General features: G+C 36.1%; 3 protein-coding genes across 3 annotated transcripts; 2 read left to right on the forward strand and 1 right to left on the reverse strand.

Moving 5' to 3' along the window:
* Nucleotides 1–122: 122 nt before the first annotated feature.
* On the forward strand, nt 123–559 carry DSM5745_08735 (uncharacterized protein; the record flags this gene model as incomplete). Its single annotated transcript, XM_026750751.1, has 2 exons — nt 123–163; nt 223–559. 2 exons carry the CDS (start codon nt 123–125, stop codon nt 557–559), a joined length of 378 nt encoding a protein of 125 aa, XP_026600764.1.
* Nucleotides 560–7,957: 7,398 nt separating this feature from the next.
* On the forward strand, nt 7,958–9,185 carry DSM5745_08736 (uncharacterized protein; the record flags this gene model as incomplete). The annotated part of the gene is made up of 8 exons (XM_026750752.1): nt 7,958–8,092; nt 8,147–8,260; nt 8,323–8,436; nt 8,504–8,617; nt 8,672–8,689; nt 8,768–8,905; nt 8,968–9,075; nt 9,135–9,185. The coding sequence occupies 8 exons, from the start codon at nt 7,958–7,960 to the stop codon at nt 9,183–9,185; spliced, it is 792 nt and encodes a 263-aa protein (XP_026600765.1).
* Nucleotides 9,186–9,554: 369 nt separating this feature from the next.
* DSM5745_08737 (uncharacterized protein) lies at nt 9,555–12,150 on the reverse strand (the record flags this gene model as incomplete). Its single annotated transcript, XM_026750753.1, has 2 exons — nt 9,555–11,294; nt 11,353–12,150. The coding sequence occupies 2 exons, from the start codon at nt 12,148–12,150 to the stop codon at nt 9,555–9,557; spliced, it is 2,538 nt and encodes an 845-aa protein (XP_026600766.1).
* Nucleotides 12,151–12,275: the final 125 nt, after the last annotated feature.

Raw genomic sequence — 12,275 nt, forward strand, 5'->3', positions numbered from 1 at the left:
TAATGTATATAAGCATTGAGAGAACAGCAAGATGTCCACCTTCCAGCCCATCCACTTTGTGCCAAAGGCTCGACAGGCGCAAATGCTGGAGTTGCCGGTACGGGGAATTATCACTGCTCCACATGGCAAGAAAGCAGGCACCAATCATTGGTGTCTCTATCTGGTGACATCGGACAGAAGCTCTGTCCGTATTGATTGCCAACCAAGCTACTCTGTTCAAAGTACTGTTCTTCTTGGTGGATCAAAGGCCATCCTAGTCGTTTCGGAATTGCCATATGTCTGCTCCTACGATGCTCAGACTCGGTTCGACCTCCAAGTTTCTGCAAACCTCAAGGTTAAGGACGTTTACAACCTCCTGCTTCAGAACAACCGTCACAAGTATGAATTTGACTCGGATGGCGTTGGATGCAGGTTCTGGACGAACAGCCAGATTGATCTACTCCAAACGCACCGCATTCTTGTCAATCCCGCCGACGCCGCAGCCGCAAAGAGCGGCATCCTTCTGCTTTGGCCGGACAGGACTCCGCTAGCACTGGACCAGGGAGCATACTACCACTGAGTTTCGAGTTGTTCGATAAGAAGCTACATGGAAATGACTGTAGCTACGACTTGGCTTGGCAGATCTTGTTCCTTCTGGCCTACAAAGCTCTTTGATTTATTTGGTTTTTTTGGTTATGTTGTATCTCCTCAGTGTACAGCTATGTATGTATATATATATATTTGATGTTGACATGTTTCCGTTCCGTCGTGTTCGTGATTGTATCTTCACCTATATATGTGCGGTCTGCAATCTGTCTTGATTTCTTTGGTCTGTGCTTCTCCAGCTAAGAAGTATATAAGAGACGATACTATTATCGCCGTCTTTCTTGTACACACAAAACAGGGCATTAAATCTCACCACAAAGGTATTTACCACGCAGTTAGTCTGTATGCGGAGAAGTAAGTAGAGGGGCGCCACAAGGATATGCTGAGTACCTGATCGATATTCAATTAGCACGGTTCAGTCAATGATGTTTCAGGTTTTCAAGGCTCTGAGGATGTTTGTATACTTCACGTGTACGGAGGACTAAATCGACAAACGCGCAAAAACTCCGCTTTGTGTAAATACTATATACCGCTTTACTTACCACTTTTTATCCACCCCTTAAAAAAAAATTTTACCTTTAGTATAGCTAGGTTATTATATAATTTTTAAAGCCTTTATAATAGGTCGGCCACCTATTAATCTTAATTTTTATTAAAAAAAAATTAAAAATCTTTTTATAACTAGTTTTTATATTAATAATATTATTTTATACCTAAAGCACAAGCACTATTTTAAAGTTAATAAATATATAATTTAAATACGCCTTTATAACTAGGGATTAAATAAAATATATTTTTAAGTAATATTATATTTTTAAGTAATAACTTAGCCCTTTATACTTAAATTAAAGTTTTAATATATTAAGTTAGCCTTGGTAAAGTTAATATTTTTAAGGTTTTATATTTTAAAGGGTTTAAAATTTAGGCTTGTACACTAAAATATATTTATATAAAGTTTAAAATACTATATTAAACCTAGAATTTAATTCTTAATAAAAAAAAGGTAAATAAGGTTATAAAAACTTTTTATATAAAGCTTAAATCTAGCTAAATTAAAAATTATAAATAAAGTATACTAGTAAGTTATTTTTAAAGTAAGGGATTATTAATTAAAAGGTATAGGTAACTTAAAATATATATTATTTTTATAACCTTTTTTTACTACTAACTTTATATAAAAATTAGCTTTTTTTAATATATAAAAAACTAGCACCTAAGGCTATATAAAAATACTTATATAATTTTTAGTATTACTAGGGTACTTATATTATACCTAGGCTAAATTTTATTTAATTTATTAATAATTATTTTAAGCTAGCTTTATATAATATTAAGATTTATGCAGCTATTAATACTTACTTTTAATATATTATTTAAGTTTATATAGGTATTAGCTCTTATATAGCTGTAAGTATACTTAGGTAATTTTTAAATATACTTAAAGTTATTTTAAGGCAGCCTTGCTTTATATAATTTAATTAAAAAGGGAAAATAATTTTTTTAGTTAAGGCCTAGCACAAGCTCTAGTAGTTATATTATTTTAAAATTTTTATTAAAAATTATTATTTATATAAAACTAGTACTATAAACTAGTAAATTAAGGCTTAATAAGGGTAGTTAACTAAGAGTTTACTTTTTTAATATTAAGTAAGTTTTTATATAGTAACTTTAATTTTATATTAATTATATTAATAAGTATACTTTTAAACCCTTGTATAAAATAGGCACTTTTTTAAAAATATTTTAGCTAATTAAATTATTTTATATATAATTTACATGCCTATTATCTTAATCTAGATTATATTCTTTGTATAAACCTAAAATAACTATTTTATTTATAAGTAATAAAACTAGCCACACCTTATTATTAGCAAGTTTTTTATAAACTATTACTACCTAGTAACTAGTATATAAAACCATAATATTAAGTTTAATTTAAAGCTTTTTAAATTATTATAAAAGGATATATAGGCCTGGGGTAAGTATTATTTTAAATATAATTTAATTTTAACTAATTTTTATATACTAGATTTTAATAAGTATTTACTAGCTAAAACTTATACTTAGACTTATATAAAGCTTTTAAAGCTTAGCTTTAATTTTAAAAGCCCTTTAAAAAGTGCTAAAAATAATAATAACTACTTATTTATCCCCTTTTATATAATATATCTTACCCTTTAAACTAAGCTTAAAGCTTATATTAAAAATAAGCTTAAGCCTAAGCTTAAGCTTTTAAAAAAGCCTACTAATATATTTAACTAGGATTTATAGTTTATTTTAAATAGGATAAAAAAGGTAAAGTATAATAAAAAGCCTGGTAAAAATAATAATATACTTACTTAACTTAGTTAACCCTATTTATGGGTTATTATATAAAAATATAAAAACTTATTTTATTTTAATAAAAAAAACCTTTTTATATATAACCTTTTAAAATACCTTTATTAAAATTTTACCTTATAACTAAACAGCCTTATAATAATATATTAAGCTATAAATTATACCTTACTTATAATAAGCCTTTACCCTTTTTATAACTTTATATAAACCCTTAGTATTATATAAACCCCTAGCCTTATACAGGGAACCTGGCTCCCCCTAGTAAAAAGATTATTTTAATTAAAAATAATAATAATATACCTCCTGCCTTTTTTTAAAAAGCCCTCCAGGTCTTTGCCCCTGCTTTTTTATTATTAAAAAAGAAGTTTTTTAAATACTTTTAGTATTTTAATTATACAGGAGAAGCAAAGGATTACTAATAAAAGTTTATTACTTATATAACTTAAATTTTAATATAGGGAACTTCTTGTAAGGTTAAATTTTATTTTTTTATATAAAAAAAAATTTATAAAATTTAAAAGCCTTTGTCCTGTAATTTTATTAATATATTAAATTAATTTTTAAGGTTTAATTTTATTAATTTAATTAACTACTTTTTTTAAATATTTACTTTATATAAATTTATTTTTATATAGTTATTTTATATAAGGATTTTATTAGGGCCTGCTTAATCTAAAAAATAAAAAAAAATATATATAAATTTTAAAATAAGAATAACCTATACCTTATTACTATAATTTAATCCCAGCTATACCTGGTCTACCTTTAGTAATTAAATAATAAAATATAAAAAGTGGTTACTATTTTTAATTAATATAAGGTTTTAGGCAAGAAGAATTATTTAATTTATATGATTATTATAAAAAATATTATTAAGTTTACACTAAAGCTAGATTAAACACCCCCTAAAAAGTTTACTAAAAAAAAGGTAGTTATATAGAAGCTAAAAATTAAGATAAAACTAGTTATATAAAAGTTAAAGGTTAAGGCAAAGCCTAAGCTTAAAAAAAAGGCAGCTATATAAAAGCTATAAATTAAAATAAAACTAGCTTTTATATAAGGCCCTAAGATTAAGGAAAAACTAGCTTTTAAAAAGTATTTAGTCTTTTTTTTAAAAAATACTAAAAAACAGGCTATTAAAAAAAAAAAAAAACTAGCCTTTTTAATTTAGCCAAGCTTTTTATATAAAAAAAGCAGGAAAATAATAGTATTGCTTATTATATAAAAAGGTACTATTAAATTTAACCTAAGGATATTAAGCGCTTTATAAAATTTAGGATTTTTATTTAAAAAAAAAATTTATTTTATATAAAGGCCTTAATACCTTGTTAATTTTACTTGCTTTACTATTTTTAATATATTATATAAAGGCCTTAATACCTTATTAATTTATCCTGTATAAAGGCCTTAACACTTTATTAATTTTACTTACTTTATTATTTTTAATATACTATATAAAGGCCTTAACACCTTATTAATTTTACTTGCTTTACTATTTTTAATATCCTGTATAAAAGCCTTAATACCTTGTTAATTTTACTTATTATATAAATTAATAAAATTACTATTTATTTTAACTATTATTCCAGGGTTCCGCCTTTTATTTTTATATAAAGGGTTAAATGCCTGCTTTAAAAAGTTAGGCTTAGGGTTTTTATATAAAGCTTGTAATATAAAATACTTAGTATTTAAGTTACTAGTAAATTTATAATTTTAAGCTTAATTTTATTTTTATATAAAGGTAAGTTTAGGTTTATAGTACCACTATCTAGGCCTTTATATAAAGGTAAAATTAAGCCTAAAGTTATAAGTATAGTTTTTATATATATAAAGTGTATAAAAGTAAGTGCAGCCTTTATATAAAGGCAAGTATAACCTTATATAAAGGTAAGTATAGCCTAGTAAAGCTTTAATAGGCTTGTAAAATACTTAGTATTTAAGTTACTAATAAAATTTATAACTTTAAGCTTAATTTTAGCCTTAGTGCCTGGATAATAGTACTATAAACCTAAACTTACCTTTATATAAAGGTAAAATTAAGCCTAAAATTATAAATTTTATTAATAAAGCTTTAATAGGCTTGTAAAACACTTAGTATTTAAATTACTAGTAAAATTTATAACTTTAGGCTTAATTTTACCTTTATATAAAGGCTAAATAATAATACTATAAACTTAAACTTACCTTTATATATAAATTCCAGGCCTTTATATAAAGGCAAGTTTAAGTTTATAGTATTATTATTTAGGTATTAAAAGTTATTTTTTAAACTACTTACCTTTAAAAATAATTAGTATTATATAAAAATCTTTTTTTTTACATACCTTGCCCTGCGGAATACTTAATATTTAAGTTACTAGTAAAATTTATAACTTTAGGCTTAATTTTAGCCTTTATATAAAGGCCAGGAGTTATTTAGCCTTTATATAAAGGCTANTTTTTTTTTTTAATTATTATTAATATAATAGCATATATTTGGCCCTTTACCTTTTATTTCCTATTTTAAAAAGGTATTAGCTAACCTTTTATATACTAGTAATAGCCTTTATAAGGCCTTCTTGTATAAAAATAGCTAAGTAAAGCTATTTTTAGTATATTATATTATTAAAAATTAGTAAGTAACCTTTTTTCTCCCCTTTTAATTACTTTAAAACACTTATTAATAGCTTTATACGCTAGTAATAGCTTTTAAAGGTCTTGTATAAAATTTTTAAGGTTATTTTAATATATAATATTACTAAAAACTAATATATAATTTTTTTTTTTTTTTAGCTCTTTGCCTCCGCCCTTTAAGCTTTATAAAATACTAAATACCTTATACCTTACACTAGTTAAATATTAGCTAATAACTTTATATACTAATAATAGCTTTTAAAAGGTCTTGTATAAGACCTTTAAGGCTATTTAATATATAATAATTTTTAAATTTATTACTTATTTTAGTATTAAGCTAGCTTAACTAAAAATAAATTTAAGTATTATTTTTAAGTATATTTTTTAATAAACTCCCGCGGGTTAGCCTTTAAAACTTTTTATTAAAAATTAAAAGTTAGCCTAGTTTTATTATAATTATATATAAAAATAGTTAATAGCCTGTTTAGGTAGGTTAATAACTATTATATATAATAATATAAGGCCTAATTAAATAATATTATATTAAGATTTATATATAAACACCCTTTTAATTACTTCCCAGGGGGAAAAAATAAGTATTTTATATAAGTATTATTAATATTTAAGTGGTTTTTATTTTTTTATAAAATATATTTACCTTTTTAATATATTTAATAGGTATTATACTAATTATAAATAGTTAGATAATACTTTTACATGCATTATATAAAATAATTATTAAAAAATAAGATTATAAACTACTTTTAATTAATTTTAAAATTATTATTAAAAATAAGCTGCCCGCGGACCTATATAAAAAGGGCTTATTATAAATAATATAAAAAATTTAATTAACTTAAACCTAGAAAAGGGAAAGGCGGAGAATTTAATTAACTTAAATTAAGAATTTTTTTTATTTTTATATAATTAGTTAAGGAACACTACACTGCGGGTGTTTAGGTATTTAAATATTTAAGTATTTTTATTTTACCCAAGTGTTGGCTTGCACCTTTTTATAATACTTAAAATAAGTAGTTATATAATAAAATTAAGTAAGTTATAATATATTTAATTTTTTACTAGTAAAATACTAAGCAAATACATAGTATTACACTATAAGTGGAGTTTTTGCGCATTTATCAATTTAGTCCTCCGTACACGTGGGACAGTGAGACCCTTGTATCCGAAATGTTTCAGGATCGGATTGAGGGTGGACACCTACGGACCCATCAGCGAAACGAGCCACTGCTCCAGACGCGACACTCCAAAGGAAGATCTTCGATCATTGGATCTCAGGTTTCTAATCCCAAATCCCTGATAATATCAACCTACAACTGCTTCATTCAATATCCTGCGACCGCCGACCGGTGACTGAAACAGTGAGACTCGAATAATGAACGGTGTAGATCAGGCCTCGAAGGCACGCCTTTGTCGGGTCATGCTTCAAAGTGTATTTGGTCCCGAGGATATTTCTTAGTGGAAGCTCTAAGAATCGTACCTCTGCTCGCTGAGCTCAACGCCATGCGGAGGTGAGACCCAGGCCTCGTGCGCAGATTATCACCGAAGTTATTGATCCATCAGCCCTGCGACGGGTTGCCCGATCTCGGCGCTGAAATGAGGCCTTGAAAGGGGTTTCAGCTGCTGACCCTCCATCAAGGCATAAGGCTGCAAAGGCCTTGTCTAGCAAACATTATCCCAGACCCTCAAGGATGGTGGCTGCGCCGCTGCTGTAAGTAAAGCCTGTTTGACCTCGTATTCATAACTCCCCGTGCTCAACGCGGTGTTTACCCGCGAGGTAGAGATGAGCCAGGTATCGGAATTGCGCAAGAGTCCGGGGAAATGCAGCTAGACAATATGAGACTGCTCACGAACCTCCTGAAGAGGCTCCTGCTGGCTTGGCATGTAAGCAGATTCGCGTTCTAGGTCAGCTTGCGTCCCTGCACGATCTGACTGGTGGGAAGGCCAGGCCTGAAGGATTTTAAGGCTGCGATGGCGCTCGGTTCGTCCTGAATGGGAGCGGAGCGGAGATTTCGGTCCATGTCATGTCAGATCAGGCCTCTTCGACCTTGCCCTTCGACTTGCCTGTCTCTGAGCTAGGAACTGGGACTGGCCTGTGCCTTTGGAGTGAGTGCTGCAACTGAATAACACAAGTGAATCCTGCCAGTGGATACTGGGAGTGAGTGGATACCCAATGGAGCGGACTGGATATTATTAGGTCGAGCAGTGAATCAGGGACGCTGATCTTCAGCTGCATTCACTTGAGGCTCACTGATGTGGATGGAAGGGACTGTGGGCTCGAATATTTAAAGGGCCTTTCAGTCCCAGGAGCAGCATTCCAGGGCCCCAGTGTTTCCATTCTTTCATTACCATCCCTAGTCTCCATCGCACCTCTGACCTCACATTCCCAACATCAATGAACATGGTCCGCTTTTCCGTTTTAGCCTTGGTCGCCTTCTTGGCCGCGGTCTTTGCGCTGCCCCAGAACTTCTGCACCACTGTCTGTCGCCCCGTCAAGCCCGAATGTCCCTCTGGCCAGGTCGCTAGCGGAAATGAGGTACGACCCATATTTCTCCCAGTGCATGGAAGTCTATTAACGCGTGTCAATCAGGGCTGCTGGGGTTGCTGCCAATCCATCTCCGTCCTACCCATTAACGTCGCAAATGCAACCGATGTCTGCACTGCCGTCTGTCGCCCCGAGAAACCCGAGTGTCCTACTGGCGAGGTATACACTCCTTCCCACTCTGTCACCTGCCCTGGCTTTTGCTAATAAGAGAACAATTGTAGGCTCCGACCGGTCAGGAAAATTGCTGGGGTTGCTGCGAGCCTGTGGCGGAACCCGAAGGAAACATCTGCACCCTCGAATGCAAGCTTGAGAAGCCCGAGTGCCCTACTGGCGAGGTATGACCCCATTGCTTTTCACTTCGATTTCAGATCGCCGACTGACAATGTATTCACTTGCCGACAGGCACCAACCGGAGGAGAAGGCTGCTGGGGCTGCTGCCAACCTGTCCAAGAAAACGAAGGCAACATCTGCACCCTTGAATGCAAGCTTGAGAAGCCTGAATGTCCCACTGGAGAGGTACGCTCGCCATCTTTTGGTCGAAGCATCAGTGCTAACAGATTATCCGTGTAGGCTCCCACTGGTGGTGAGGTATGACTTTCAAGAATGCCTTTTGATTAACCTCTGCGCTCTGTCCGAAAAGTCCGTGATACTAACTATCCTGTCCAGGGCTGCTGGGGCTGCTGCCAACCTATCACAACGACCGAGAAGCGCGACGAGACTGAGGAAGACACCGATGTCTGTCTCGCCGTCTGCCAGGAAACGAAACCCGAGTGTCCTTCTGGAGAGGCACCCACCGGTAGTGAGGTACGCAACCACCTTCCCCTATCGATATCTGGATCGTGTTCGAACAAGTCTAACAATCGCAGGGCTGCTGGGGATGCTGCCAACCTATCGTCCATGAGAAAACAGTCGCTGACGATGAGGTCTGCATTGCCGTTTGCCAGGAGAAGAAACCTGAGTGTCCTGTCGGCGAGGTAAGTCAATTCTGTCACTTATCACTGATAGATTAACCCAGAGGCTAACGCTGTACCAGGCTCCAACTGGACAGGAGGGATGCTGGGGATGCTGTGAGCCCGTCGCATAAAAGCTATCCTTGAGCACATTGATCTTGGAATTCTCGCCTTCAGGATATTAGACATGTTGGAAAGCGAACTGTCTCCACCTTCTTGTTGAAATTTCTTTTGTCATCGTTTTTGTTTGCAGAGAATGGATTAGCATGCCATCTTAGTACTTCTAGGCCTAGCGCAATTGAGAGGTCTGCTGCACATCGCAATATAGTGTTCCAAGTCCACTTCACGTTCAGAAGTAGAGGCAGCGAAACGAAACAGAGATAAGTGTGCTCGTGCCCAAGTGTATATCTGTAGTCGGAGACAAGAAATAGTGAGATAATGCGCAGAGTGACACTGCCGAGAACTTGAAACTGACTTTGATGCCTTCGCCCTACGGGAAAGGCTTACTGGGGAAGGGTAGTTGTAACTCCGGACACTGCATATAGGACACCCAGTGGTGAAGTCATGTAAGGCCTAGGGAGCCCTATAGCCTGGAGGTATGGATACGCGCGTGATAAGCGAAGTGCCAGGCTTGATTCTGTCTCGCAAAAGGGAGTCTCTTTGGCCTCGTGGGGTTCAATATCAGAAGCATCGTCGACCGGGGTGTCATCAATGTCAGGGCTCGTTTCCATATCAGACGTCTCTTGTACGAGAGAAGAGTCTCCGATGCCGGGAGGCATTTCAGTAGCAGATGTCTTCTCAATGTCAGACGAGTGCGCTTCTTCCTCGTTCAGCCTTTTCCAGTGCTCGAGGACGTTCCTTGACCGTACAATCTCTGGATTGTCCACTCCCCAGCGTTGAGTGCTGAACTCGACATATTCCTCCATCAGATGGATGGCATCAATGATTTTGCCCATGTTTCTCCAGGTCCCGGCGAGGAAGTACATGCTGTCCAAGGTGTCAGGGTGTGCTGGTCCCAACGTCTTGGTGCGAAGTTTGAGCACAAGTCCTTCGAGCTCCTCCGCTTCCCGATATCGCGCCTGGTAAGTGTATGATGCTGTCAGGTGGGACATTGTCATCAAGGTATCTGGATGATCTCCGCCTAGGACATGACCGGCAATATCCAATGCGTGTCTAAGCAGCCCCTTTGCATCCTTGGCACGCGACTGCGCTATATAGATTCTCCCAAGATTCATCATGGATCTCAGAGTATCGGGATGTTCCAGGCCTATCACCTTCTCACTGGTATGGAATGCCTGCTCCATCGCGTGTCCTGCTTCATTGAACCGGTCCTGAAAGTAATAGGCCAATGCTAGATTATGCATCGTGGCTAAGGTCAATGGGTGCTCCAGTCCAAGCACCTCTGTCTGAATCTTCAGCACATGCGTTTGCAGCTCTTCTGTTTCTCTGTACCGTCCCTGGTTTCTATAAATCAGCGCGAGGTACCCCATGCTCTCCAAAGTATCGTAATGGTCCGAGCCCAGCACCTCCCGTCGAGTAATTAGTATTTTTGACTGCAGTTTTTCGGCTTCATCGAGCCCCCCCTGTTGCTTATAAACATCTCCTAACGTTTGCATGCAGCCCAGTGTCAATATATCATCGGGTCCCAGTACCTCTTTGCTAATATGTGCGGCCTGAACACCAAACTCCTCTGCTTCTTGTAGTCTTCCCTGGCGCAGTTGCAGATGCGCCAAGAAACTCATACATTCCAAAGTTTCCCATATATTATCTCCGTACAGATCCTCAAGAAATGCTATTCGGTGACGAGTGAGCAGCTCTACCTCCTGATACCTGCCGTCTTCATATAAGCAAAATGAGACTCTGCGGAGAAGATCCATATATAAGCCTTTCTTCAGTTTCTTCTTAAACGCATCATCTTCCATCAGTTCAAGTATATGAGGTAGGCATTCCCTCCACAGCTGTCGTTTTGTGTGATCGTATCTTGGGAATACCTGATTGAATCGGTTTGCTGCCTTCGCAATATAGGAGGATAGCTTCTGCTCCTTTCTTAGCCAGTTCCTAGTCGCCAGAAAGACTAGTCGATGGATGGAAACAGAGCCATCTCCTTGATGAGAAGTAATAAAAGAATAAGCGCCAAGAAGACCCAAGGCCTCGACCATTGCTAGCTTGGATTCTGGTTCGGGAAGAAATGACTCTCGGGATAGCTCGCGGATTGATACACGCCATAAGATAAAGATAGTCAGCTGCCAGTTCACTCAGCTTTTGAACCTGGCTGAATGAGATGTGCCAAGTTAGGGCCACTGGATTTTGGAGGTTATCATAGCGTCCCTCGTCATCATAGTCCTTGCTCAAGAGGTCACTGACGTCCTCTTCCTGTTCACGTAGAAGATCCAAGTAGTCACATAGTGATATTCCATTTTCATTGATGAAGGCTGTAGCCTGAGTGATGGCTAATGGGAGGAAGCTCAGTTGCTCAAGGAGAGCCATTCCAGTCGCCGTGTCGTCAAGTAAATTCTTATCGATCAGTGACTTCTGCAGGATGGTCATGCTGTCCGCCTCATTCGGCTCGACAAGTTGTATGACATAGCTCGAGGGAGCGGCCATTCTCACAGCGAGTTGTCGACTGCGAGTGGTGAAGACAATACGGCCGTGGTCGCTACTAAGAAGAAAGTCTTTCAAGGCTGACAATCTTCCCGAGTCTTTTGATTCGGACGCATGATCCTTCTCACTGGTCCACATATCCATATCATCTGCGTTGTCGAAGATAAGAAGCCATTGCTCTTTGGTCTGGGAAAGAAAGGACTTGACCTGGGTTTTCACGAAGTTCGGTTCGGCATGGATTCCAAGCGTCTTCGCAATAGCGAGGTACGCCTGCTCAACAGCTTCCCGACTAATACATGGGAGCCAAAGAACTGAACAATTCGGTTCATCGTCTCGGGTTTGATATGCCAGCTCGAGAGCCACCTGGGTCTTTCCGACCCCACCTAGTTCGGCAATGGCAATCTTTCTGGGTCCATTTGGTGTTGAAGTCCATTCTTTAAGTTGTTGCAATTCGTGCTGGCGGCCGACAAAACGTGGGTTCCTTGCAAATGGAACCATAAAAATGGGTTATGGCGGATGGATCTAGAGATTTTACAATCAATATCAAAAACCCTTTGTTTTTCGGCCGATGACTGATCTGTGTGCAATGGCTCCCAGTATTTCAAAAAGACCTTAGCTGCAGA

Source organism: Aspergillus mulundensis (genome assembly GCF_003369625.1).
Source record: "Aspergillus mulundensis strain DSM 5745 chromosome Unknown scaffold_10, whole genome shotgun sequence".
NCBI lineage: Eukaryota > Fungi > Ascomycota > Eurotiomycetes > Eurotiales > Aspergillaceae > Aspergillus > Aspergillus mulundensis.